The 25,882-nt window shown below is 44.7% G+C and overlaps 4 protein-coding genes across 7 annotated transcripts; 2 read left to right on the forward strand and 2 right to left on the reverse strand.

The window, feature by feature from the left end:
• The first annotated feature begins 2 nt into the window (after window positions 1–2).
• On the forward strand, window positions 3–1,691 carry LOC117643266 (transmembrane protein 256 homolog). 2 transcript variants are annotated; one of them, XM_034382039.1, is made up of 5 exons: window positions 3–96; window positions 189–361; window positions 557–734; window positions 879–997; window positions 1,073–1,691. In XM_034382039.1, exons 2-5 carry the CDS (start codon window positions 281–283, stop codon window positions 1,214–1,216), a joined length of 522 nt encoding a protein of 173 aa, XP_034237930.1. In that variant the 5' UTR covers window positions 3–96; window positions 189–280; the 3' UTR covers window positions 1,217–1,691. The 2 variants fall into 2 exon arrangements, with proteins under 2 accessions (XP_034237930.1, XP_034237929.1); XM_034382038.1 differs by having other exon boundaries at window positions 12–113.
• A 582-nt stretch (window positions 1,692–2,273) lies between these two features.
• Window positions 2,274–15,286, reverse strand: LOC117643265 (E3 ubiquitin-protein ligase TRIP12). 3 transcript variants are annotated; one of them, XM_034382035.1, is made up of 37 exons: window positions 15,131–15,286; window positions 13,747–13,864; window positions 12,860–13,180; window positions 12,664–12,780; window positions 12,484–12,551; window positions 12,249–12,403; window positions 11,972–12,176; window positions 10,979–11,107; window positions 10,628–10,775; window positions 10,400–10,554; window positions 10,126–10,326; window positions 9,822–10,012; window positions 9,555–9,743; window positions 9,315–9,476; window positions 9,112–9,234; window positions 8,569–8,739; window positions 8,014–8,483; window positions 7,751–7,928; window positions 7,520–7,667; window positions 7,061–7,429; window positions 6,857–6,974; window positions 6,648–6,778; window positions 6,425–6,588; window positions 6,136–6,330; window positions 5,845–6,054; window positions 5,568–5,759; window positions 5,288–5,479; window positions 4,991–5,199; window positions 4,556–4,892; window positions 4,366–4,475; window positions 4,026–4,278; window positions 3,750–3,941; window positions 3,432–3,671; window positions 3,198–3,350; window positions 2,950–3,112; window positions 2,705–2,869; window positions 2,274–2,626 (listed from the first exon to the last, which is right to left on the reverse strand). In XM_034382035.1, exons 2-37 carry the CDS (start codon window positions 13,821–13,823, stop codon window positions 2,430–2,432), a joined length of 6,798 nt encoding a protein of 2,265 aa, XP_034237926.1. In that variant the 5' UTR covers window positions 13,824–13,864; window positions 15,131–15,286; the 3' UTR covers window positions 2,274–2,429. The 3 variants fall into 3 exon arrangements, with proteins under 3 accessions (XP_034237926.1, XP_034237927.1, XP_034237928.1); XM_034382036.1 differs by lacking the exon at window positions 15,131–15,286 and adding an exon at window positions 14,622–14,641; XM_034382037.1 differs by having other exon boundaries at window positions 2,430–2,626; window positions 6,425–6,576.
• Window positions 15,287–15,643: 357 nt separating this feature from the next.
• On the reverse strand, window positions 15,644–19,994 carry LOC117643611 (zinc finger protein 271). Its single transcript, XM_034382593.1, has 11 exons — window positions 19,855–19,994; window positions 18,872–19,637; window positions 18,681–18,787; window positions 18,440–18,596; window positions 18,222–18,367; window positions 17,783–18,144; window positions 17,581–17,698; window positions 17,288–17,485; window positions 16,713–16,816; window positions 16,521–16,622; window positions 15,644–16,451 (listed from the first exon to the last, which is right to left on the reverse strand). The coding sequence occupies exons 2-11, from the start codon at window positions 19,627–19,629 to the stop codon at window positions 15,897–15,899; spliced, it is 2,607 nt and encodes an 868-aa protein (XP_034238484.1). The 5' UTR covers window positions 19,630–19,637; window positions 19,855–19,994; the 3' UTR covers window positions 15,644–15,896.
• Window positions 19,995–20,040: 46 nt separating this feature from the next.
• On the forward strand, window positions 20,041–21,870 carry LOC117643948. Its single transcript, XM_034383135.1, has 5 exons — window positions 20,041–20,247; window positions 20,396–20,563; window positions 20,659–20,796; window positions 20,978–21,132; window positions 21,165–21,870. The coding sequence occupies exons 1-5, from the start codon at window positions 20,118–20,120 to the stop codon at window positions 21,708–21,710; spliced, it is 1,137 nt and encodes a 378-aa protein (XP_034239026.1). The 5' UTR covers window positions 20,041–20,117; the 3' UTR covers window positions 21,711–21,870.
• Window positions 21,871–25,882: the final 4,012 nt, after the last annotated feature.

Below are 25,882 nucleotides of genomic sequence, written 5' to 3' on the forward strand. Positions count from 1 at the left end.
CAGTCGTGGGAAGCGCAAGCAGACCCTAGTATTCGCACGATAGCTTTCTGCTAGGGGTTGTTTTTGACAGCTGAAGGGGCTGGAAAAAACATTTAGGTGTGAGGCAAAGTCTCGTAAGTTGTGCCGTATTATCTGTTGAGTACCTGACTTTTACTTTTCATTGAACTGTTCTTTGTACTCTGTATCAGCCCCATCACTGGCCGAGTTGTTTCCACCGGTGCCAAAAAGGTACCAGGTACTGTGACGTACTACGACTGTTCTGTGTTCTGTCATTGTCAGCATGAGTTTCACGGATTCAGTTGTATACATTCTCAAAGACAATCCAGTGTCCCAGAGTACCATTCAAATCGCGTCATCTGTGGTAAGTGATTGTTTTTACTTCAGCTTTTATACGTTTCGTCCATAAATGTGTATTTTAGATGCTAAATAAGAGTCAAGAGGCCAACTGACGGCCGTGGTTATTTCTATTGCTAGTCCTAGAAGGTTTAACCTCTAAATATCCGTTTCTTTGAAGCAAGTTTAACAATTTTTATCCTTTGGCTTTCCTTTATTACAGTTGAACAAAGCATCTGGTTGGTTGCCTGTACCTAAACCCCAGGAAATACCTGCACCAGTCATGACGCCAGCACCGCTTCCTCAGCTTTTTAAGCTGGCGAGCTACAGTGGACTCTTCATAAGATTAGCGGGGATATCAGGTGCTGCTGCTGTTGGCCTCGGCGCGTATGGAGCACACAGTAAGTTTTGCTTTATACTATTCCAATTAAAGTACTACTCAAATTGATCAATTATGTAAGATGTGTGATATGACGCCTCAGTTTTACTATGACGGGCTGCAAAAGATGAACGATCAGCTCTCACTTTCTTTTATTTCTGTTAAGGTATTATGAACGAAGAGGGGAATGAGCACAAAAAACGTGTCTTTGAAACTGCAAACAAATACCATTTTTACCACACTATCGCTCTCCTAGCAGTTCCATTGTGCCATTATCCTCTTGTGGTGCGTATCATGATGGTCATTGCTGTTCTGTGAACTGTTGACTTTGGAAATTAATATTGTCTCTTCCTTTTTCAGACGGGATCACTCTTTTCAGCTGGAATATTGATGTTCTGTGGACCCTGCTATTACATGTCCATTACGGGTAAAGATCAGTTGAGAAAGTTAACACCATTTGGTGGTGTGTGCCTCATTGTTGGTTGGCTGTCTATGATGATTTAATTACCTTTCTCTTTATTTTGTGGTGATACAATTTCAATACCATATTTGGGTGCTTGTTACTGCTTCATTACATTTAGACATTCGTGTCAAAGTTTTGATTTATCAGCAGCTCCCTTAAAAATTTTGTTTAGTGTGGTCACTAGTGACTGAAACACTTTGTGATGGAGCTTATCACACTGATACTTTTTTTAGGGTAGCAAATACCCCTATTCTGCATTGCTGTGAAGCACACAAAGAAAGATGCTGGCCTTTCCTTACATCAGGTGGCTCCCAATAACTGCATTCATAAGTTGACATTCTAGTAATTTTGCTTTCATTTGGCGTGTTTTAGACATCACTCTTTCTCCATTGCGGATCTCTGTATGTGTAGCATGTGTTTTAAAGTAGTATGGATTGTAAATTCAGTGGACCTAGTTGAAGTTCATTTTGTGTAAATTTGTTTTTTTAAGCTCAAATATATAAATCAGTACACAAATGCCTCATCTTTTCCATTATATCTTTATTTTAATCTTTTGGAAGATGAAATACATACTTTTTACCATAGACAAATTCACAACTAAGATCAATCCAAATTATATTATAAATGGGAGAATTTGGGTGAGGTACTCCACACACCTCAAACAAACAAAGAAAAAAAAACTGTCCTTTAAAATTAAAATATAAGGGTAGTCTTATACTATCACAACAAAAGCTGTGTTGACCATGGTGACACATGGATTCAATGCAGCGTACTAACTTTATTACAGTTAAATGCATTGTTTAAAAAAGAAAAAGAAACAAGGGTTTCACTAGCATTAAAAGATAGAACCACAGCAGCCTTCGGCACTTCGGTCAGTGCCTTTGCATATTACCGACAACTTAAAATTCAAGACTTTGAATAGAGGAATCACATGTTAAAGAAATATAATAGAAATCAAACTTGTAAGACTTTTTAAAGGCCTCATTCCACAAACTCTACAGAAATAATGAACAGATTATGATATGGTGGAAAATTTAAAAAAGTTACTTTTATGAAACTTTTGAGTGCCAACTCCAACGCCATCACGAGGCAAGGTACTTTAACTGCTCATTTCAAATCGCTCATTTATTTATCATTACAAGTAATAATAAATATACATAGCTATATACACAATTGCATATACAACTATGTATAAGTGTGGCTACACAATGTGTACGCCCTGTGGTAACTGATTGGTAGAATATTGAGCTTGGACTATGACAGGTGGAATGAAAGTTGCCCTTCCTGTGCAGCAAGTTTTAGTTTAGCACGCATCACTTCCACAGATGTATAGTCTGGTAGCTTGAGGTAGTTGACGCAAGTCATCACAGATGGCAGGAAGTCATCTGGATTCATATTTGGTTCTAAAGTCTTCCTCACAATAGTAAGAGGTGGAGTTAAGCTTTTGAAACCTGAAGAGAAAAACATGTGTTTTAGAAGTAAATTACCACATGCATTTAAATGAGAATTAACACTAGACACCAACTTACCTCCTACTGGAAGGCGAGGGGATCCTGTAATGAACTGCAAAAATTGACGTTGCTCATGAGGGGTGTATGAGCTCAGCACTTCAAACAGGAAACCTATTGCTCGAGAGTCTGCTGTATATCCATGATCCAAACGGCAGCACTCCATTAACATTTTGACATCCCATGCTGAAAATGAATTAAGACGTGATTTAAAAAAATGTGAATAAAACTAATTATGATCTACTTGACCAAAGCATGCTGCTTACGAGCATTTTGAGATGAGCCCTGGTTGGAACCACAGAAAATTAACTCTAACTCTTCTGGATAAAATAAGCGGAGGTGAGAAAGAGGGAAGACTGTTTCAAATCCTTCTCTTAAAGCTTCTATTTGTCTTGAAACTCCTTCCACTAAGAACCAATGTACAACAAGCTGTCGAACAAACAGAAAAACATGGTTAGTTACAAACTATCAATCTAAATTGATGTCTTTCTTTCGGGATGACTTGTTTCTTTACCTTGCAATATTCATCTAAATTGTGAGGTGTAACATACACATCTTTGCCACCTTTTCTCAATTCAATGCCAGTATTACCGGGGAGAGTCATGTCCAAGCCTAATTCCACAATTGGGCAACCATCTAATTCTAAGCGTCCAGTAGCCTCTTTTATCTGCAACAAATAATTATTAAGTACAAAAGGAGCACATGAAATATGTATTTTTCAGTTTACTGTACATGCTCATATACTGACCTGCTGAACCGTCATATCAGGACTTCCCTCCAAAGTTTCTTTTGTTCTTAGAACTCCTTGTAACTGAACTAAAGTGCGGTGCACTGGTGGATTAACATGTTGCAGATCAGGTAAACTCAAAGTAGTCTCTTGTCCCAAAAGCCAACGATACAGGGCCTCACTCAAAGGCAGATCAAGCATACGGGAGTCCATGACTGCCTTGGCCATTAATTTACCCAGAAACCTAAATTTGGACTTGACCTAAAAATATTTTAAAATTAATCAAAGTTCATAAAAAAAAATTATTACAGTAGATACAAGACCTAAACGCATGTTTACCTTTGCAACGTGAGAAACCTTGGTTGCACGGCCAAATGGTGCAGGGAACAACCCAACAGCAGAATGAATGTAACTAGGAGTTGAGTCTGTTGCAGGAATCTTATCACCAAACCACAAATCTAGATCTGATCTTTGGAGCTCTCTAGATACAAGAGCATAGAACTCCAAAGTTGGTCCAAGCCCAGTGCCAACCTGAAAAAATTGCAAGGCACAGTTGTTATCACAAAATCTTAAGTACAGGAGGCATTAGAATATGAATGAATCAATTTGACATACTTCATTCTCATATTGAATTTCAACCAGGGCTCTAGAGGTGGCAAGATCCTGGAACACTTGTTCAGCTTGCTTGAGAATGTCGTCCCTGGACACTGTTCTCTTGCGTCGATCAAGACGAGGGGTTACACGTTCTTGGCTGTCGGAACCACTTAGCTCAGGACTAGAATCAAGTAAGCGTTGTAGAGCTCGATCGCGGTCGAAGCACGTCACATACAGCAACAGCTGTCTTGTTTCGAAGGGGAACAAAAATGGGCTGCAAAGACACACAGTGCTGTTAGGCTTTTGATTCATTTGCAAACAATAATAGAGGCAAAAAATTCAATTTGTGACAATCATTTACCAAGTAAGAGCAATTTGTTGCAACCATGGAGGAAGATTTCCAGTCATGATAACTAGAGGGTCTTGAAGCTGCCGACTGGCTTTAGCAGCCACTTTACTGTTGACAAAGTCCTGAGAAAACCATAGAGAGATTAGTTTTGGACACCAAATTCACTACACAATGGACTATCTAAAATTCTTAAAGTACATACTTGTTGCGGGATGATGGCTTTGTAAGTAATAAAGGGGTAGAGAGTGCCCCAATGACGATTTAAAGCGTTAAGAACTCTGAGCAGGCACAGGACTGGCAATGAGGCATCCTGAATGGTGACTGAGTCAGGCAGCTGAGTGGCCAAGAAAGGCAACAAGGCAGACTGCACACTGGGTGCAATACCATCATTCCACAAATCATCAGTCTTCTTGCGTGTCTTTGAGTTGCCACCTTTCCCTTTCCGGCCGGTACTAGCAGTGGAGCTAGGCACAGTGGAAGAGGAAGAGCTGGCACTAGGACGTATTGTGGCCGTTGGTGGGTCATCTTCTGGGACAGGTCTGTGACATAGAAATAATGTTAAAATTCATAAAATTGGCATGACTGCAAGACAATATGACAAAAATGAATGATTTTGCACGCTGATAGATTGATGTACCTATAGTAAATTGTGTGAGTTTGCACCCAAACTCCAGCATTTCCTAGAGGTGCTTCGGTATCTGTATCTGTTTCAGATTGATCATTCATAGCCGCAGGACTGAACTGACGAACAGCTTGGTAAACGGTCATATTGTAGGGCAAGACATGTTCTCCTAACATAAACTGCAGTTTATGACGGGCAGATCCTTGACTAATGACCACTGCAGCCTAAAACCAAAGCAAACAATATTTAAGTTATATGCATTAAAGCTCTGTCTAAGTACTGGCAGCAGCATGAAATGAATTAAAATCTTACCAAGGTGTCATCAATATCATCTTCACTGTTTTCATCATCGGAATCCCCTGCATCCTTGTCCCTCAGACGACCATATCCTCGTACAACCAAATAACGTTCAATTGCTTGCACTAATGCTAAGGGGTCAATCTTGACTGTACCCCCCTTCCATTGTTTCAAGTTTTGGCAGTCAGGGTGCCTTTGAAGATTGCACTGAAAAGAAACAGAGAAAATGATGCCACCAAATGACAAAACACAACCAAAAATGCTGTACAAAACACAAAATATATTGATGGATTACCTTCAATTGATGGGTGTTAAAAAATTTGAGGGCAGAGGTGCCTGCTCGACCTGTTCCAGTCCCTGCAGGAAGGTCATGGACCTTTACAGGGAACTGTTCAAGCTGAGACACACATCCATTAAGTTTATTTACTAATGCTAAGAAAGGTGTTGAGTTCCAATCAGGTGGAAAACCACTCCAGCTTGGATCAAGCTAAAAAGGATAATAAAAGGCATAAACACAAACATGTAACGCATGGAAGTAGAAATGAACAGATGCATGTCTTTAGAATTCCTACCGGACATCCAGCAAACACATTCAAAAAGCATCGAAGACGCTGGGAGTGCTCACGACTCAGTGTTGTAGCCCCAGAGGCATTAGCAGCTTCATCAGCCAGGTACTGAAGTAATGCTTTGATAAGACCTGAATGATTCACTTCAAAAGGTGAAACATCAGACTCCAGTAAAATGCCCCGTAATTCAGTAAGTGCTGATAAACTTTCATCTCTCTGTTAGTAACAAAGGGATAAATTAGTTGATATTTTATTAGATATATTTATGAAGGGCATTCAGTAGAGCAGATCATTTACCTGATGATGCAACTTATGAATAGCTTGAGTTAGACGAGTGAGAATGTCTGTGGCAGGGTGGCTGGGACCATTGCTTTCCATAAGGCAATGGGTGTCTAAGAAGCGGTTAGACTGTTCACGAACCCATATTCTAGCTTTTTCCTTATTTCCGGCAGTGAGATTGGGGTTCGAGGAAGATTTGGATAGTTGAATATCCTACAAGAAACATAGGATTGAAAAGAATTAACATCTTTATCAGCAATCATTTAAAACATTAGTAAAAACAAAGAATACACAGAACAGATCATACCTTGAATGCTCTATCAGTTAATGTTGGATTAACGCTTCGCCCCCACCGGGCAGGGTTTAGGTTAGCAAGAAAACTCTTTGATGACCCTCCACTGAATCTTGATCGGGAAGTACTATTTGGAGTGGACCGGCCTGAGTTATTTAGAGATGTGGCTGTAGACAAGACTATACCATTTAGGACACAGACAATAAGCATCGTTCAGATAACAGATAGATTCTCTCACCTTTGGTAAAAAGATCATGAACCATTGATGATGGTAAGTTACTACTGTCATCCTGACGGGTTTTGCGGCTGGATGGACCCACAGCCCTTTTTTGGTTAGCTCGTTTACGTTTCAGGACATCACTCAGCCGCCTGTAAATAATAAGATACATGAAATGCTTGGATTCACATCAAAGTTAAAGTAATCTGAATTCCTTTCGCATTACGTACAGCTGTGAAGGGCTTGATGAACAAGCATCATCTGAAGACAAGAGAGGATCTGTCCGATCATAACGAGGCATCTGACCAGAGGGGGGAGAGGTACCGAGGAGAAGGCTTGCTCCTCCGTCTAAAAGTGCATTCAATATACATAAATTAGAGAAGCTTACAAACGAATTTACAATTAAAATAAAAAAAGAAAGATATGACACCAACCTAGGAATGGAAGAAGGCCATTTGAGCTACTTGCACTAGGTCCCGCTTGCAGTGATGATGACGAACCACTCACAGGTACAAGACTGCTTGGATTTGTTGTGCATAGGATTGGCATACTGTAGCTGGATGTCGATGTTGATGCATGAGATGGCGCAGCTGAAGTTGAAGCTCCTGGCTGCTGGCCTTCAAGTGGACTGAATGATGGTGGGGGCAGAGGAATTGTCTGATCTGATGTAAATAGCTCAGCTGGAAGATTGCATGTTATGCTTTTGGGCTGCAAGGGTGAAGGAGCACACAAAGCACTTTTAGGAGGAGACGCCCCCAAGGGAACTGAACTGTCTGCGAGCAGCCGTACTTGATGCATGACACCTGAAAAAAATGAAAAACAAGTAATCAAGCATTCATACAACTCAATCACAATGATTTGTTAAAGTTGTTGATCATTGCAAGTCTTCCTACCTTCACGAGTAAAGTGGGTACCAAACACATGCGGTAACTTGGTCATCAAGATATCTGCCATTTGCAAAGCTCCAACAACAATTCGCAAATCTTGAGATGCCATCATTCCTGCAATATGGCTCGATACAACCTGATTTTTCAGCACATCCTGGGCAAAAAAAAAAAAAATTAGAATAAGAGAAAAGGCAAAGTAACATTTCACACAAAACTGTACAGCATTAGAATACAAACCTTCAATAGATCAGCAGAAGCGTAATATACCATCCGTAACAAAGCTCGCAGACATTTGACTCTAACAGACGGGCCAGCAGATGAACTGTATACTTCATAGAGAACACTGAACAGCGACCGAATGAAAGAGGCAGCAAGCCCACGCTCTTCCTTCATACATGCCACTCGTGCATCATAGCTGTTCAAAAATGGAATCATTAATTTAGTTCTCTCTTTGTAAATACTCAAGTGACTTTTCCATAGTTTGCAAAATAATTCCTTACCTTGCAGAGAAGTTGTTTGGACTGTTAGAACCCGGAGTTTCAATACCATCTGAAGAAGCGCTTTGATCATCAGGTGAAGCAGGGGCATTAGCAACTGCAACTGGCGAGCTGCAGAGTGTAGGTGGACTCAATCGACGCTGAACAGGTCTGGTGGTTCCTGTGTCCTCATTTATTTGTTGCATGGAATGCAAATCAAGAGTGTATGTACGCCCAAGCATGGTTAAACTTATTTCATCTTCACCAGATAAGTGCGCAGCTTCAATGATACGAGAGTCAATGCTACTGTATGCATGCCAAAGACCACGATCATCCTTCCATTGCCACTGGACTGTATCTTGCACTTGTCCTTGAGGACGATCAAGCAGGGCATCAACAGAAAATATACCATCAGAAGGTAATCGGGGCATCAGCTCACAAATTAAACATGTTATCTCATACAACTCCTGAGGACTCCTGGTCACAAGTTCAACCTGAGCAAGTAGACAAATTGTTACAATAATGTAGCTGCAAAAGCATAAGTAGATACTATTATGGATAGGAAATAAAAGTAAATACCTCTTCATTGGTTATTTCAGCAGACCCAGTCAGTAAGTAAAGAAGTGTTTCAGCAATATTTTGACGTAAGAGTGTCAAAGCCAGGTCGGGGCAATTAGCACACATAATGGACAACATTCGAAGTACTGTAATGAATGTTCCTGTGCTTATAACAGGTGGTGATACCACAAGCTGTAGAGAAGAAAAGACGACATTATCAAATATTCCGGACATCAATTTACTCCAAATTCAGAAAGCGAATGATGACTTTTAAACTGAAAATGTTCACAACTGGTTTAAGTCAGCATCTTATGACAAAATACTAGAGGACACATGCGCCAAGACTAACATTCAAGGTAATCTTCAATGTTATGACATTCACGATTAGCTTGAATGTTAACCTCTAACAGATGAACACCAGTGCTTTAAAGAAGCAGCTTAAACTATTGAGGACCTCATTTCGTCTACCAGTGCAAAGGACTAGCATTGGAAATTTATATTCCAAGTCTAGGGTGACACTGGACAAGAAGTTAATACCATAGTAATTCTTTGGAAGTCACTCACCAACTGTTGCAAATTGGTGAGAAGTTCTGGACTGGCTATTTCTTGAAGTTTCTCTGGCATATGCTGAAAACTGTCCACTAATCTGCTGTAAGCTAGACAAACACTTTCCACACTTTTCTTATCCTGAAAGAAACAGAAGTAAAAGGTTTAGATAGTTGCTGTTGTTAAGAGAGAGCTGAAGACTGATTGTGTAGAAGACTCACTTGCTGCACAAGGCGACCTGCTAAAAGTGGCAAGGACTGTGATACATAGTGAAATTCATCTGGATGCAGATTTTGGCAGCAGTTGGCCGTCACACAAAGGGCAGCTCTTTGGGCATTGATGCTGAAGAAATCTAGATACATAAGGCATGCAGCCACGCCTCTCTGAAAGAACCATAAAAAGTTTTTGATAAATTATTTTTGATCAATCAAAGACTATTGATGCTAATGCGTACTACTTACATGTTGTAGAATTGATTTACTGTGACGTCTTGACAACATCTCAAGGGCAGTAAGCGACTGTTCAGCAACATCCATGCATTGAATTACTTGGAGTTTCTCTAAAAACACTGGTACTGCTTCCACAACAGCAGCTGATGATCGTGGCAAAGCTTCCATCATATAAGTGAGCGCTCGGCAAGCATGGTTCATCTATAAGAGAAGGGAAAAATAAAATTGCTATTTTTGGCTTACATTTCAATCCAATTTCAAGCTTAGAACAACACTCACAATATCGAAGTTGTGATCCATAGTTAAGAGAGCAATGAGAGCTGGCACCACTTGTTTCACAGGGAAACCTGCCAATGTGTCTTCATTGCCCATCACCAACATTTGGCACATCTCAATAACAGCTTGGAGCTGCTGGCCCTCATCACCAACTGCTTGAAGGCCAGTGAGCTGCTGTTGTGCTTTGGAAGCAGCTAAGATAATCAGACCAAAACACCAAACGATTACAATAGGTACAGGAGACAGCGCATACTAATTCAGAAGTAACGATATACATGGAGCAAAATTTAATCTAGGAGACACTTACCAGAGTTGGCTCCCATGCTGCGATGAAGCAAGTGCTGCATGCGAGGCCCTAATGCGCCCAGCAGGTGAGGTGGCAAGCCCCTGGCCTCCAGCAGGGCCTGGAGACGTCCCACTTCACTGTCATCGCCCTCACTGTCCACTGCAGTGCCGGTCAGGCCCGACGGGCCTCCAGCAGCTGCCGACGGCGCAGTGCTGCTTGAACCTGGAACCAAACAGTGTTAGAACCCACAGGAAAGGGAAAGGGGAGGGCAAAGGAGGAAGAGGGCGACACTCACCGGACGCTCCTTTGGCCGTCTCATCCCCTGCGGCCACTCCGTTTTGAGAACCACTGGCTGCATCGTGATGACCCTGGCCTGAGGACATCCCCTCTGCAGTGTTCGATGTAGCACTCGAGGGTAAGGGGAGCTTCCCAGACCGGGATGTCCGCCGACTGCCAACAAAACGTTCAGGTTCAGCAAAGCAAGATCGGCAACAACAAGTTGAGGCCTTGAGTCTAGTCTCACCTTGTGCTGGCACAGGACCCCGTGTTGGCTTGACTCCTGGTGCTGCGTCTTAACACCGGCCCACTGCCACTGCTGCCGTTGCCGTCTACTGCCGCACTGCCCGCGGCCTCCGCCTCCTCCCTCCTAACACCGGTTGCGTGAGAGGTACCTACATGCCAAAACAATGTTAAAGTCATCCGCCCAGGGAACGCTTCGTTTCAAATCACTTCACATCCTTCCTTTCTTAAGGCTTTGTTAATACAAGTGAGTCTCGAGGCAGTAGCATTAAGTAAAATAGAGGCAGTGACATTGTTAGAAGAAAAAAAAAATAGAAAATCTAAACCTTTAGTCAGTCAGCTCAACGCAACTCACCCAGATTTTTGGTTGAGTCTATCCCAACTTTAGCCCTCTTCCGAGGAACAGCCCTATTGCTCGGGGGCGAGGCGGAGGCGGCCGCCGCCTTGCCTCCACCACTCCGCAGCGTGTACTTTCTACCCGAACCTAAGATCAGGCCAACAATCAGCATACAACTCAAAATCTTCCAAGCATCAGAGTACACAACAGTGCCAAAGTGCTACAAATTCTCTTTCTCAAACTCAAGATCACAAACTCAATGACCACTCTTCTCCATAAGTATATTTGTGCTTAGCACATTTCAAAAACTCAGATTGCAGTTAACTTTTACTGATATAAAACAAGTTTTAGAGAGGAAAAAAAACACAGATTGTGATCATTGAAGCAGTGACCTTAAGCAAAGGGTGCAAACAATAGTAGTCCAACATACATCAACCTAGGGAACATGAGGACTGATTTACTTGAGAGAGACGATAAATTTCTCAGTGAAATTCACCTAAACATGATATAGACCTCAGCAGTCCAGATGCGCTACAAAGGAGCTTCAATTGGATTATAAGCAAAACAAAGCATGATTTTGACAAAATATAGAAGAGCCATTTGCCAAAGAAGACTTCATCCCCATTCAAGGAAATATTCAATAATTTAGTGAGCACAAATAATGTACAAGTGTAAAAAGCAATCTTTTTTGTATTGATAGAGAAAAAAAGCTTAAGTTTTTCTTTGCTAATTGTATAGAGTAATCTAATGAAATGAAAATACTAGGACTTCTATTATTGGGTAGAAAGTGGTTGATTATATGTCCACTACTAACTGCTTTGATACAATAAGATTCAAAAGCAACAAAACTGATTGCCACAAACAAATGCCCATGACAATTGTATAATCCACAAGACTTAATGGAAATGTCATGCAACTAATTAATTCAAACTTTCATGGAAAATTGTGCCTGTAGTGACTGCAAGTTGGAAGGATCATGCATAATCAAAACTGAATCAACAAACAATTTACCTGAACCAGATGGTTCCGGAGCAAGTTCCCTCTTTCGGACTCCTCTTTGGTTGCTCTTTGCAGCTGAAGCAGCTGCTTTAGAGGTGCTACTTCTTGTTGAACTTGAAGTATCAGCTAAGTGTGAATTTCGGCTGAGTGAAGTACTAGGTCCAGCAGTGTCTTGGGCTTGTTCTGAATTGCGTGACCTGCTTCGACTGCTTGATTCCTGTTGTGATAATTTGTATTAGAAAATTAGCATGCTTTAGCCATATGATTGCTGGGCATGGTGTTAACCTACCTTAGCCTTTGGTTTCCTGGACTTGGAAGTGGAAGTTTCAGTCGCTGTAGCAGTGGGTTTGGGTTTAGCAGCAGCACGACTACTTTGAGCAGAACGCCTTGAACGAGAGGTACCTTTGCTTTGACATCCACTATCCACAGAGCTAGTTAGTTCACCTACAGACAACATAGAATGTGGAGTTAACATGAATCTAGAAGTAAAATCAAATCTGTGAAGGTAGAAGTTCAATACACACCTAAATCTACAGCTTTACTAGAACTTGCTTTTGAGCCACCCCTAGAGCGACTGGATTCGCTACTTTTGCTGTTAAATTAAAAATGCATGATTAACATACAGTGCAAATTGCAATAAAAATGCTTGACACATATCACAAGAACAGAATTTTAGGTTGAAAGGAGAGCTCTTAACCACAAACCTTTTAGATGCTGTTGTACTTGAGACGTTACCACTGGAGCCAGCAACAGAGGTGTCAGGAGGATTGACCTCGACAGAGGAGGACTGTGCCACAGACACGGACGAGTTACTGTCTTTCCTGGAAACAGAACAACAACACTTGATAAGGAAATGCTCAGAGGGAAAACAGTTGAAAGTCTCCTGCATTGTGGACTTGCCTTCGCGTGGCGCGGCTTCGACCTCGTCCTGCCGCCGGGGCGGAGGGCGCCGTAGTGGTCACGGAGCCCGCCGACCCCGAGCCTGACCCCGAGGCAGCGGCCGCGGAGGACGCGCTGGTGGCGGAGGCAGAGGCAGAGCTTGCAGCCCAGCTGGAGGCCGCGCGACTACTCCCTGCCCGCGTGCCGGCGGAGCCTGCCTCCTTGTCCTGGCGGCCCTGGCGGCCCTGGCGGCCTCGTTTGGGTCGCGAAGTCCAACGGTCGGGAGACGAAGACGAGCTCCCGCCGGAACTGGGCCGCTTCCTACTACTTTTCCGCCTACTCCTGCCGAGCAAAATCCCAGAGATAAAAGACGAAACAAAGCGGGGGAAGAGAAAAACAAACGGGTAAACAATTGCAAAAATTTACATCTTAATTGTTCAAGAACTGAAGTCAAATCATTTTATTTTATGGCGCAAAAGTACATAGTTGATCAAGATGTTTTGGGCTATCAACAAAACAGATTTTAAATAAAGAAAAATCTTACATGATGGGGAAATTATCTACATCAAACTAGACATAACCCCTGATACACAGCCATAATGGCTAGTGCATCCCTTTACAGTCAACAATGGAATACTTGGATGGAAGGCTTCCATGGCAACCAAAATATGTGTCATTAAGACTTTTCGGACGGATAACTGAGAAAACTGAGTCCGCAGGATGTGGCGATGCGGCTAATATAAGTTGTGACATCAGCAGTTAAGTATATTAACGCGGAACATGAATCCTAAGAGGATGAGGTAACAATTCAAGTGGGCGCAAGTGCTTGTGCTTTTTTAGTTAAAACAGCTAACCTATGACAGATATAATCTCATCTTAATCAGCTTAAGGTGCAACTAATCACATACCTGGCCGTGTTTGTCACCCCTAGAACTGTAGTAAGAGATTCCGACCCCCCGAATACGCTGTTAGGTTGCTCGGCCATAGACGCTCCTCATCTGCTCAGTCATGCCACAATCAATATGCCTGTAAACAAATAATTATTGTTTTAGTAAGAAGCATTAAACAAACAAAACACCATGTCCACACCGCTCAGTTTGTAATACAACACAACTCTCACTGGAGGGATGTATTCAAATGGATAAGTACAGCAAAATTCCACATTTAAGAGCCCCATGCATATCATATGTGATCATAATAAACAAATCAAGAATGGTAACCAAAACAATGATTATAAACTAAAGAAAACAAAAATTGGGAAGTAGTATTTGGTCTTGAATCTTCTAAGTAATAAAGCTTCGTTCAGAATGTTTGAAATGAACCTTTGTTCAGAATGTTCGTGCTTTTTAAAGACCAATACTGTACAGGATTGAACAAATTTAACCATCAAAACAAAACTTAACAAGACTAGGTTAGAGAATAACTCTCAAGCAAAATGAATTTAATCGAGTTCACAGAGATAATACTTGCTGCAAAATTCAATGGCTCAATCTTTAGACTCAAATTTCCGACTTGGGCAAGTTTGTGTTTCGCACCCCTCCACAGAGACACAACGTGCGGAGGTGTACAGCGAGTTCTGGAAAAACCATGCCAAGACCAATGTTCTTGCTACACTGTACTCGCGACTTTTTTTTCTCACTCGCACTTTAACACGACGCGCGCGTGCACCCCTCACACACACACACACACGCGCAAACATACGCCAATTCAAACATTGAAAGAACGTATAGTAACGAAATGAGAGTCTCCCGACGATATTTTCTTATTAACATTGTGTACTAACAGAGTTCATAAGGACTTAATTTTCTTCCAGTGTAGAACAAGCGATAAGGACTTGACGAGTTGCCTTTCTTGCAGTAGTACGTCCACAAAAATTGCGACACGTCCCTCATGAAGTATAGAGAAAAGCTAGAAGAATAGCGAGCCGGAATTACGAACGTGCAATACGCTCATCGAAATTCAACCGAAAAACCGCAGGTTGAAACTTGTCTAACGGGTTATTTTTGTCTACACTTCCAGGCCAAAATCGATGATCTAGGTTTTCCACGTATAGGGCACAAATACTGAATGGTTATGGAAGCCATTCAAGCAATGCTTCAAGTGTGAGATGCACTTTGCTTTCTACGAGAAGAGAAGCCTCAAAATTTCGAAATAAATGCCGTAGTTTCAATTGCAACGCAGACAAAAGGAGTCGGAGTCACGATCCACCATTACAGAACATCAGGCTTCCGTGGCTCGCTGAATTAGTGACAAAAGCTAGACAGAAGCGATGAATACAAGTCTCATTTGTACCTCCTTAGTTGATCCAGAATTGAGGAAATCTAAATTTAATTCCTAAAGTAATACCCGATCCCTAGGATGTCAACTATTTGACTTGTTTCACCATCGCACTCAACTGAGCCAAGCGCTTCGGAATCACTATGCCTAAACCTGCACTGCATGCATCGCCCTCTTCTGTTCCGCGCCGCTCAACAAAATAGTTCTCACGTTTTCGGAATCAACCCTGACAAGTCTGGCAAAAGGTTCTGAAAAGCTGTCAAATCACTAACGAGACATAATATTTGGTTCGCTAGAAGACAACTCTGAAATTAAGGATGCTTTAAGTATGCTTTTACCCAGCATCAACAGCTGTTCGCGGATTGTACCATATCATTGCGCTCTACTCCTCCGCCATTGGCGCCAATTTTAAAGTAGAGTCGTGTTTCCTCTATCGGCGCTCCATGGTCTTTATTTTTATTATCAAAATTATTAGTTTTCTGAATTTACCCTGAGTTACAAGGAAAATCAAAATTTAATAAGATGCTGAATGTTTTATTTCATTTGACTACAAGACATGTAATTTAACAGAAAACAGAGACACGCCAATAAAAATAATATTGTTACATAGGATTAGAATCTTTTTATGACCACACACATCAAGAACATAAACAATTTAATGATTAAGTACGAAACAAGGTTAAGTGTTTAAAGTACAGTTGATATTTAAAAAATATGAATTTGCATAAAAATGCAATGACATAATAATTTGCATGATAACTGCCTCCACTTTGGCATGCTATCAGGGTGTACTCTCAGAATCACATGACCCATACAAAAGCTGCCGTAATTCGAGACCTGCCTCAAGATCGTCATCATTATGATTTGCAGTAAGAGACAAGTGTCTCATTTGGGTAGATGGAGATGGGGCGCTTTCAGAAGTTGGAGACATTACCATTGATAAAATATCTTGCAGAAGGTCAATATTAAAATCCGCTGGAGGAGGGGTAGTGTGTGGAGCAGGTGCAGGGGAATGAAGTGTCTCTGTGTTTCCTTGCAGCTCTATGTGCTCTAAGAGTGAATTTGAATTTAACTTTGGAGTGTAGGGAGGTAAGACTTTAGAAGTCATTTCATGTCTGACTGGGTTTTCTGAAAAAAATTCATTGAAACCTTTCTCAATTTCATTTCGGACCATCATAATATGTCCTTCTCCAGAAGGCAGGTGAATGTTTGCTATGTTGGAATTTTGATGTTCTTGCTTTATGTTGAGCTGCTGCATTTGCTCCTTCAAAAAAATTGAAGGCTCTTTAAATGATCTTGAAGAGAGAGCTGGCTGTACAGTGCTGGCTCTTTCCAGCTGAAAAAATTATATAAGTTAGAAAACCAATTGAGTTTTGAAATGATTGTTGTTATTGAAAATACAGACCTCTTTGCTTGGTGTTTGAAGCAACTGATGTAGAAGATCACTTGATTGTGTGGGGGCATCTCCTGATGCCTGAGCTACACATTTATGTGTCCTTTGACTTACCTGCAAATATATTAGGTCAAAAAAATGTTACAAAGCAATTCTGTATAAAATGACATAAACAAAACAAGACAAGAAATTCAGAGAGAGTACCTTGTAACGAAAGCTTTTCAAGCAAACTGTGCATTGATATGGCATTGCACCTGTGTGTATTCTTCTGTGGACAAGGTAAGACACCCTTTGTCTAAAACATTTTCCTATAAGCAAAAATATTTTTGTGATAATCCATAGAAAGAAAAACAATTAACTGAGACTATTTTGGTCTTTTATTACCTGGAATGTTTGAATGAGGCTGGAAAATTAATTCACAGAACAAACTCACATGGCAGATTATTTAGCATGCCTGTAATCCAACCTTTACATTTGATGTGTTTCGGGAGTGTTAGTTTAAGCGCACACACAAAGAATATCTGTAAAACATTGTAATAACACACATTCAAAGGGGACAAAATAATGAATCAATGTCACAATAACATTCATAGGTGAAACAGCAACAGAACATTTTCCTAGACTGAAGTTACTGCAAACTTTACTTTGGATGCAACATGCTTCAAGCCTCCTCGCTCACATCAAAAAAATTAGGAGGCATATGGTCGAGGCGAGAACACAAAGCAAGGCAAGAGATTTTGGGAAATTGCTCACAAAATATTAAAAGTAAACAAACTTACCACATGTTTCACAAGCCCATGGTTTTTCTCCTGTATGTATTCTCTGATGGTTATGTAAAGTAGAGAGTTCCTTAAATGCTCTCCCACAATCACTGCACGAATGTGGTTTTTCATCCGAATGATATAGAAGGTGCTTATGGTATGACTGTTGAAATGTGAAAGACTTGTTACATATACCACAAGTGTACGGCATTTCCCCTAAAACCATAAATGAAAAAAGTAAAAAGGAAAGTAATGAAAAACCTACTAGTACACTTTCTGACAATGAAAAGGTCAACGATTCAAAAACTTACCAGTATGCAAACGTTTGTGCTTTTTCAAGAAGTATTTTGTGGTAAATGATTTATAACAAACATCACATTCCCATTGTTTACTGTCATGAGACTTGACGTGTTGAGTTAATAACGCTTCCTGTGGCAAAAAAAAGGTAATCTTTGATTATTATTCCAAAATTGGTTGGAGAACTAAGTGAAAGTTAGGCAGATAAATAAATACCTTGGAAAAAGTCTTGTTACAAAGGTTACAAGGAAATATCATTCCAGTAGTTTCAGGCGGTGCAGTTGGTGGAGACCGTGTAGGTGAAAGTTTTGAGCACATGGTGGCTACTAAACCAGAAACATCTAGTGATGATGGAGCTTGTTCGTGACTAATTCTGTTCATCTCAGTAGCATCAATTTGACTTAAGTTTGTATGATCATTCATCTTCCTATTTGTGTTACCAAAACCACAAAAATCTTCCCGAGATGTGTTAGACACCTTTGATTCTTCGATTGTCAGGTCCTGCAGAGATAATTTCCCCATGAAATCTGTAGGCTGCGTATGTGATGAGGAGCTACCCCGTCGTGAAGCCAATTCGCCTAGAAAATTGGATCAGAAAATTTACTAAAAATTTTGAGCAAATTAGACATTTCAATTATTTTTTTTATGATCTTACCTGATGCATTTGGCGAGTGTGCCACACGTAAGTGCACCATCAGGCTTCCTCGCATTCGGAACACTTTGTTACAAACATGGCATGGGTATTTATGGAGAGGGTTTGCAGCTTCTCGAGAACTACTGCCAGTGGCACTTCTCTTTGACCTGGCAGAGGAAGAAAAATGTCAAGTACAACAAAAAAAAAGCTGTGACAAAATGAAGATTCAAACAACTTACCATTGTTTTGAATGATGACTTCTTTCTTCATTTTTTTGAGCCAACTGATGGTGGTTGTCAATGCAAGGACTAACATTGTGAATAAGTTGCTGGTGAAGCATTGCAATATTGTTATCTTTGAATGAAAGCTCACACATTCCGCAGCTTATTGAATAACCTGAGAAGATGGCATTTAAAAAAATCAAAATTGATTAATTTACAAAAATTACCACTTATATTCTCACAGAAAGTTAATATTCACCGTCAGGTTTGGGAACAAAATTTTCAACTCCACTCTTAGAGTCTAACTCAGCAGAAGCTGTAGAACACACAGCAGAAGTCTGGATATTTGACTCCTGATTATGAACCCTGCAAAGACAGTATATGTGAAATTAGTATGGTTCCTAAAGAAATAAATTGGATCAACATTGGATGACTTAAATACATTCTTACCTCTGTTGCACCATGTACTGAGGGAATGTATTTTGGTCTAACTCAGCTGTCCTGTCTGTCGTGAATAATTTGTCACATATTTTGTCTTTTAATGATGATTCTGGAGGAACATCTTTAGGCAACGGAAGGGAAAAGGTGACAAATTTTACAGGTTCAGTTTGAGGAGATTGGTTCTGAAGCATCTCAAAATTTGACGCAGATGATTTTGACTGCGGAAATGGGGGAAATGCTACTTCTGTTTGGGGTGGATCTTTGCAGCTCGACATTACTGAGAGACCTACATCTTGAGTAGGGAAACACGAAGTTAATTTCTCCTGTCCAACAACATCAGTTACAGATTGCTCAATCCCAGTTCCTTGGCTCGCACTTTCTATTGATACATTTTGTAATGTGGGAAAGTTGATTAAAACATATGAAGCTACTGCGTTTTCACTTTTACTTTGCTGCTCAGTAGCTTGTATTGGTTCCTTAGATGCTGTGCTATTCGAGTTTTCCAGGTCCTGGTTTTTGGGACAAGGTGTTGGAGGTGCATGCTGGGGTGCTGGAAGTTGATTTGTTGCCAGGCAGGCCTGCACCATTTGGTCATGCAGAGAATGGCTGACAAGATGGATTGTCAATTTATCCAATCCACAAAGAATCTCCTGACAAATGGGGCATGATAGTTGTCGGGTGGTGGCACGTATGAGAGTCAACCACAATGAATTCACATCAGGAAAACCAGGCCGAGAGCACAGTGGGCAAACAATAGATAGGTCCATTTCTTCACCTGAAAAGTAAAGGAAAGGCATGAGTCATTACAAGTATGGCAGTCTAAGCACCATTAAAAACATGATGAATCATAATGACACAAGTAAAATATAAACCTGTCAACTAAAACTATTCACTAATCAAAACAAAGAATATGAACATACAAACACGATAATGTGTCATCAATTCGTAAAATTATTGGGTAAAAGCAGATCGCTGTTCATAACCTTACTCACCAAGTTACACATCAGGGGCATAAATTCAGAGTCATGAGACTTTTGAACGAGTTCTCGTCTTGCAGTCAGTATGGCTCACAGAGGTAAGTCACACTGGGATAATTGCGTGTCAACGAGAGGAAATCTCCATTGACCTAAAAAGTAGCACAACATCCATCACCAGCCGTTTTTATTAGCTACTGTCCTGAACAACAACAACATCACACAAAACAAAACAACAACAAGAAATAGGCAAGCATCATGGCGGCCCCCATGCACTATTTATGCTGCTGAGTGCACGGACAATGTTCAGCACAGCCGAAAGATTGAAGGAACGAACGGGGAAGAAAGGTTTGCCCCGCTTTGAGTATTTGCAGGAGCTTGTCACGGAGTTTCAGGACACTACAAGCACTGGTGTGTAAATTGAAAATGCTTTTAACCTCTCAGCACTTTGCTTGGGATTTACAGCTGAGCTCAAATCGTTATGCGGTACCTCTGTTGAAGTAGTCAAGCCCTAACTAATCGTTAATAAAATTTCTGGTTAATTTGTGTGTTTTTCCAGAGGCCAAACAACAGGTCCTTGCAAACTTAGCAAACTTCGCCTATGATCCGATAAACTACGACTTTCTACGAAACCTCAAAGTTATTGATCTCTTTCTTGACCAATTAGCGGAGTCTGACAGCATTTTGCAACAGTATGCCATCTGTGGTCTTTGTAATTTGTGTCTAGGTATGAATATATAATTTAAATAAATATTGTTTACTTATGTGAATTGATGTACTTTTCAGCCGTTTAACTCCATATCTTTGGTTTGTCTCTTCCAGATCCTCAGAACAAGGAGTACATCATTCACAACGGTGGCGTTCAGGCAATAGCAATCTGTCTCTCATCTGCCAACGAGCAGACAGTACTCTCTGCTATTACTACCCTGATGTTCCTCATTGCGCCCGAGTCCAAAGATCGTGAGTTTCTCTCGTATTCTTGAGATAGTTTGCATAACTTGATAATGTAAGCCTTGTCAATCTGCGAATCCATATCTGTGAACCCACAATGAGCAGTTTGCTTCCCACTGAGCTTGGCCAACATTGTTTCAGTGAAGTGGGAAGTGAGTGCGCTCTGAGTCCTTCCTTGTCGTGCTTGCAGTGATCACCGCGGTGGAGATAGTGGAGTGCATGGTGCGCCTCTCCCGCAGCGCCAACCCTCGCCTGCGCAACCTGGCCACCGTGTTCCTGGAGGACCACTGCACGCCGGCCCAGGTGACGGCGATCCGCAAGCAGGTGGAGACGGCCAGCATCCCGTTGCCGGCGTCGTAGAGGTCGCCGTCGTGGAGGTCACCGTCCTGGAGGCCGCCGTCATGACGTGGGCGCGGTGGCGGGGCCCGGCGGCGCGGCTGTGCAGACTGCAGAGGCTTCAGCACACGCAGCCTCGGCCCAGGGCGTCGCTCAAGCCCGGCGAGAAGGCCACGCTCGTCCGCCGCATCACCGAGGCCGACGTGCGCGTGTTCGGCGCGCTCTGCGGCGACGCCAACCCCGTGCACTCGACGGGCGTGCCCTCGGGGCCGGCGGACGGCGGGGCGAGCCGCGTGCTGGTGCACGGCGCGCTACTCAACGCCCTGGCCTCGGGGGTCATCGGCTCCCAGCTGCCCGGGCCCGGCTCCATCGTCGTCGGCCAGAACCTCCGCTTCCCGCGGCCGTGCCTCGTCGGCGAGGAGGTGACCGTCGTGGTGGAGGTGAAGGAGGTGCGCAAGATCGTGGAGGTGGCGTTCCGGTGCATCGTGGACGCCGCGTCGGACCAGCCCAAGGTGGTGATGGAGGGCAACGCCAAGCTCATCATGGCCGAGCTGGCGGGGCCGTCTGCCAGCGGGGAGGGCGGCTAGGCCTTCCCTTCCCCCGCGGCTCGCTCAAGAGCCCCCGTTTGTTATTGTTCCATCGAGTCAGGAGCGTAGTCTTTTCCAAGCGCCGTTTTTAATAAAACTTAATTATGTAAATGAGAAAAGGTGAGAGTGACGACTGAAATAAAGTGGTGATCTTTTTGTACTGGCGGAGTTTCCTTCCCTGAATCCTTCCTTGATCGACGTAGTCTAGGGCTGGCGGGCAGTGGCGGGTTGGTTGCGGCGCGGCGCTCATAGCGGCGATCGCAGGCTGCTTCCGGAGAACCGTTCTGTCGCTCTGTCTCTGTCGCACTCGTGGGGGCGTCCCGCTCAGTCGGGGCGCGAGAGAGACGGAGGAACGAAACGGCTCTTCGGAATGGCTCGACTGGGGCGAGACTGGGAGACACGACGGCCGACCGGGCCGACGGCGGGGCGTCAACATAATCGCATTGTTTCCGCGGGTAACGAATTTCCCCTTCTTCGCAGCGCTCCGGTCGCTCCGCAGCTCCGCGACGCGTCCCTGGTGTCCCACCAGTGTGCCTGCCCACCAGTGTGCCCACCAGTGGTGGGTCTCAGGCTGGCCCGCCCCGTCCGTCCCGTGTCGCTCCCAGCCGTGGACAGGCGAGGACTGGGCGAGGACCGGGGTCTGCCGCCCCGCTGCCTGCCGCAGGATTGGGTTAGGTCGCGCGGATTGGCTCATACTGTATCGAATTGTGGGCCGAATTGGATTTGAATTGGCTTACATTGAATGGAATTGGGCAGGCCGGCTGGCAGCGATGACCACAGCGTGCGGCGACGCTCGCGCTCTCCCTCTCTCTCGTTCCTCGTTCGGGGAAAAAAGAAGTCCTGCCAGAGCCTGACTCTGAAACCCACGGCAAACTTTTCCAAAAATCCACCTTTCTTGTTTCGGGGCAGTCTCAGCCAGCCCCTGCTGGGCAATCCAACTGACGCGGCGCCAGCGGCCAGCTCCTGGCGCTTCTGGTTCACCGCCTCTTTTAATGACACCGCACCTCACTGGACACCTTATTGTGTGCTCTGGGGCAAAAAATAAAACAGACGAGGGGCGGGGCGGCGAGGCCTCCGGTTGCGAGTGGCTGGGGTGAAGTTCTCTCTAAGCAAGTCAAGTCCGCACTGCCTGCCTGGCGGTCGCTGCCGTTGTTATTGTGACATTCCGCGGGTTATGAAGCGAGTCCCTGCGTCGGCATGAGCCACTCAAGACTTCATATCGGCGCATTTGAAATTCTAAAAAGCCTGAAAGGGCTTCTTCATTCCTCCGTCTCCCCACGTAATCACGACACGTGTTACCTCGTGCAGAGGCGCCCGGGCCAGGAGACCTGCCCAGGCGGACACAACGCTAGACGCGTTTTCAGCTCAACACGTACAATCCCTATGGAGTTCGGATCAAACACATGGAAGTGGGAAACAGCCCCTAGGTCGTGGATGTTCAATCCATTAGTTTGATCCGAGCGTCACGTTACAGTGTCCAACTAGTTCAGAATTACCCCCACCAGGCTGGTGCCGATATTCGAGACGCTTTTTGTTTTTCCCGGAGATGCGGGTGCGCGATGTCGGTAGAGGCCGCCTAGAGGCCGCCGGGCCGAGGCAGGGCCGTGCCTCATGAAACTCGGCCCAATTCCTGCAGGAGGCCAACGAGGCCAAGGAGGCTCTCCCCACCCGTATCCACCTTCGAGTGTCCCCATCGTTTAGGTCGAAATTGTCCTCCCCAGCCGGCCAACTTCTTATATCCCTGCTCGTCCCCCCTCCCCCTGTCCACCCCTCCCCCTGTTCATAACATTGGCTTTCATAAGGCGTGTACCGTGCGGAAATGAAAGCCCCTCCCCCTCTCTCCCCGGCGCCGCCAACCCCTTCTTCACTTGACCCTTGAAGCGCTCTCCACTCTTTCCTTACGCGGACTTCACTCCTGCCTCCTCCTGGTTCACCACATGGGCCGCGTTCCGCAATTACGGTCTGGCCTCTTACACACACACACACGTACACACACTATCACACACACACACACGCGCCGCGGCGCCGCGGGGATCGTTTGCCACACCACATGCGTCTTCCGTAATGGTTTTAGTTTTTTTTTTCGACGACGCGGTCCTCTGCCGTGCGAGCGCACCTGACATGGGAAGGAAAGGTTAAGGAGAGCTGCGGCGAGGCGCGGAGAGAGAAAAGAAAGGAAGGAATAAGGTGGGGGCGAAAAAAGGGGGGGGGGAAGAAAGAGAGAGAAACTTTCCCGCCACCATCAGCAAACGTCGGCACGGTCCAGTCTGTGGCGTTTCAAACTCTCCAGCGGTCCAACTTGTCGACGAATCAGCTCATTCCGTTCCCCGCCTCTCGTATCGAACTCCACGCGCCGTTTCTTCCTCCTCTCTGTCTCCCCTTTTTTCTCTGCGTGTGTTGACCGAGCTGCCAGAAATCTGGTTCTAAACCCAATCAAAACTCGCACCCCTTCCGATGTGAGGCGTCTCCTTTGACGGTGTGCCGGGCGCGGCAAGCGCCACGCCGCCGCCTCGCCGTGCAACCCGCAAGGCCCGCGCCATACCCTGCAAAAAGAAGAAGAAGAAGGAGAAGAGATTGAAACGCCAACGCATCACTCGGCGTTTCCGAAAGTTCCGCGGGCTCGAAGATAGGGGCTGCGCTCTGCCACGGCAGCAGTAGCAGACCGATTCCTCGAGTCGTTCTTCTCTCTCTCTCTCTCTCTCTCTCTCTCTCTCTCTCTCTCTCTCTCTCTCTCTCTCTCTCTCGCACCTATAGCGGACGCTTTATGAGTGCGAGGAAGACAGCGACAAAAACGACTCTCGGAATCAGTCTGCAGCGCTGCTCAGTGGATTTCTATTTTTTTTTTCTTTTTTGCCGGGCGATGCCAAAGAAGAAGGACGCAGACGCACGCTGGACGCTGGTGTAGGCGTACTCACTGTCAGTGTACTCGAGTCAATGTTTGCGGTGGCTTATTAAGGCAGCCCGGCTCTATGGCGGGCAGTGGGCCCTTGCCTAACACGCCCCCCCCCCCTTCCCACTCCCCCCCCCGTCATGTTGCACTGCACACCCACACGCATGGAATCTCTCTCCCCCATATTTTGATTTCCCCCCCCCCTTCATCTTGCCATGTGTGGGCGTCGAGCCTGTGGGCGGCTCATACTTTTATCTCTCCATAACGGTGTCTGGTCAGAAATTAAGGAAGCAAAATTAAGGATATGTGGACAGCTGGCATGGGTGGTCCTACTCTACATCATGCACCGGGGCACGCCCTCGACACAGTCCATGTGCCCCCCCCCCCTTTCCCCCTTCCCTTTCCGGCCGCCTTCAACCCCTGTGTACTGTGACGGCGCCAACCAGGGCACACACACTCACACACTGTCACATCGAAGATGGAGCGGCATGGACATAGAACATTGTGTGCATGTCCGCCTGTGTGTGGGTGAGGCGTGCGTGAGTGTGCGCACATGCGAGTGTGTGTGTGTGTGTAACCAATAAAGGCAGTCCGGCCTATCCCTTCGGACTAGACTGATGGATTTCCTAATCCATTGATGGATAGGGCCTCACTAGTCGCAAGAAGACCCAATTCGCAAAAAAAAAACAACAGCAATGTTTTTCGTAGTTTTTTTTTCGGTCCAATATAAGGTCAGTTGGGGTAGCACTAAGGACGGTGTGAAAACGGCCCCTTTCCACCCCTTTCGCGGCAACCGGTTGTACCGGGGGCTGGCGACTAGCCTGCGACTAGCCTGCGCCGTGGCGCGGTGGGGGCGGCGGTGGCGGCGGCGTGCAGTGCGCGGGGGCCGCGGCGGGGGCCGTGACGGCCGTGACCACCACGCCATTACACCCCCCCCGGCCGCCCCCGGCCGCCCCCGGCGCCATGGCGCGCCATGATGGCGGGGGTATATCCGTGCCCCACACTGGACCAACCACCTGGAAATTGAATTGCCGTGCGGCGCTGCGAGGGGACACCTGTCCGGCCTGCCTGCCTGCCTGCCCCCACACGCACGCCCACACACACACGCGCAGGCCTCGCGCCCACGGCCTGCTGACTCCATTCATGGCCTTCATGGGCCTCGCCGACACGGCCGTTGTACGCCCGTCCGCCTGTCTGCCGTCTGATTCCAGACAGAGCCCGCGTCGCTCTGTCTCTCTCGCGCACCGAGGCGCTCCCCGAGTGCGAGAGAGACGGAGAGGCG

This window comes from Thrips palmi, unplaced genomic scaffold (genome assembly GCF_012932325.1).
Source record: "Thrips palmi isolate BJ-2018 unplaced genomic scaffold, TpBJ-2018v1 HiC_scaffold_17, whole genome shotgun sequence".
In the NCBI taxonomy this organism is placed as follows: domain Eukaryota; kingdom Metazoa; phylum Arthropoda; class Insecta; order Thysanoptera; family Thripidae; genus Thrips; species Thrips palmi.

Excerpts from the sequence above, each read along its gene's own strand:
- LOC117643265 (XM_034382035.1), bottom strand. The coding sequence starts at position 13,823 with ATGGCCGAGCAACCTAACAGCGTATTCGGGGGGTCGGAATCTCTTACT. Across the intron at positions 6,975-7,060 it reads TGGCCTTCTTCCATTCCTAG|ACGGAGGAGCAAGCCTTCTC; the intron begins GTTGGTGTCATA and ends ATGCACTTTTAG. Across the intron at positions 5,760-5,844 it reads ATGTGTTTGCTGGATGTCCG|CTTGATCCAAGCTGGAGTGG; the intron begins GTAGGAATTCTA and ends TATCCTTTTTAG.
- LOC117643611 (XM_034382593.1), bottom strand. The coding sequence starts at position 19,629 with ATGGACCTATCTATTGTTTGCCCACTGTGCTCTCGGCCTGGTTTTCCT. Across the intron at positions 18,597-18,680 it reads TTTTGTTCCCAAACCTGACG|GTTATTCAATAAGCTGCGGA; the intron begins GTGAATATTAAC and ends CCATCTTCTCAG. Across the intron at positions 18,145-18,221 it reads ACACTCGCCAAATGCATCAG|GCGAATTGGCTTCACGACGG; the intron begins GTAAGATCATAA and ends CCAATTTTCTAG.
- LOC117643948 (XM_034383135.1), top strand. The coding sequence starts at position 20,118 with ATGCTGCTGAGTGCACGGACAATGTTCAGCACAGCCGAAAGATTGAAG. Across the intron at positions 20,248-20,395 it reads TCAGGACACTACAAGCACTG|AGGCCAAACAACAGGTCCTT; the intron begins GTGTGTAAATTG and ends GTGTTTTTCCAG. Across the intron at positions 20,797-20,977 it reads TGCGCCCGAGTCCAAAGATC|TGATCACCGCGGTGGAGATA; the intron begins GTGAGTTTCTCT and ends TCGTGCTTGCAG.
- LOC117643266 (XM_034382039.1), top strand. The coding sequence starts at position 281 with ATGAGTTTCACGGATTCAGTTGTATACATTCTCAAAGACAATCCAGTG. Across the intron at positions 362-556 it reads TTCAAATCGCGTCATCTGTG|TTGAACAAAGCATCTGGTTG; the intron begins GTAAGTGATTGT and ends CCTTTATTACAG. Across the intron at positions 735-878 it reads CGGCGCGTATGGAGCACACA|GTATTATGAACGAAGAGGGG; the intron begins GTAAGTTTTGCT and ends ATTTCTGTTAAG.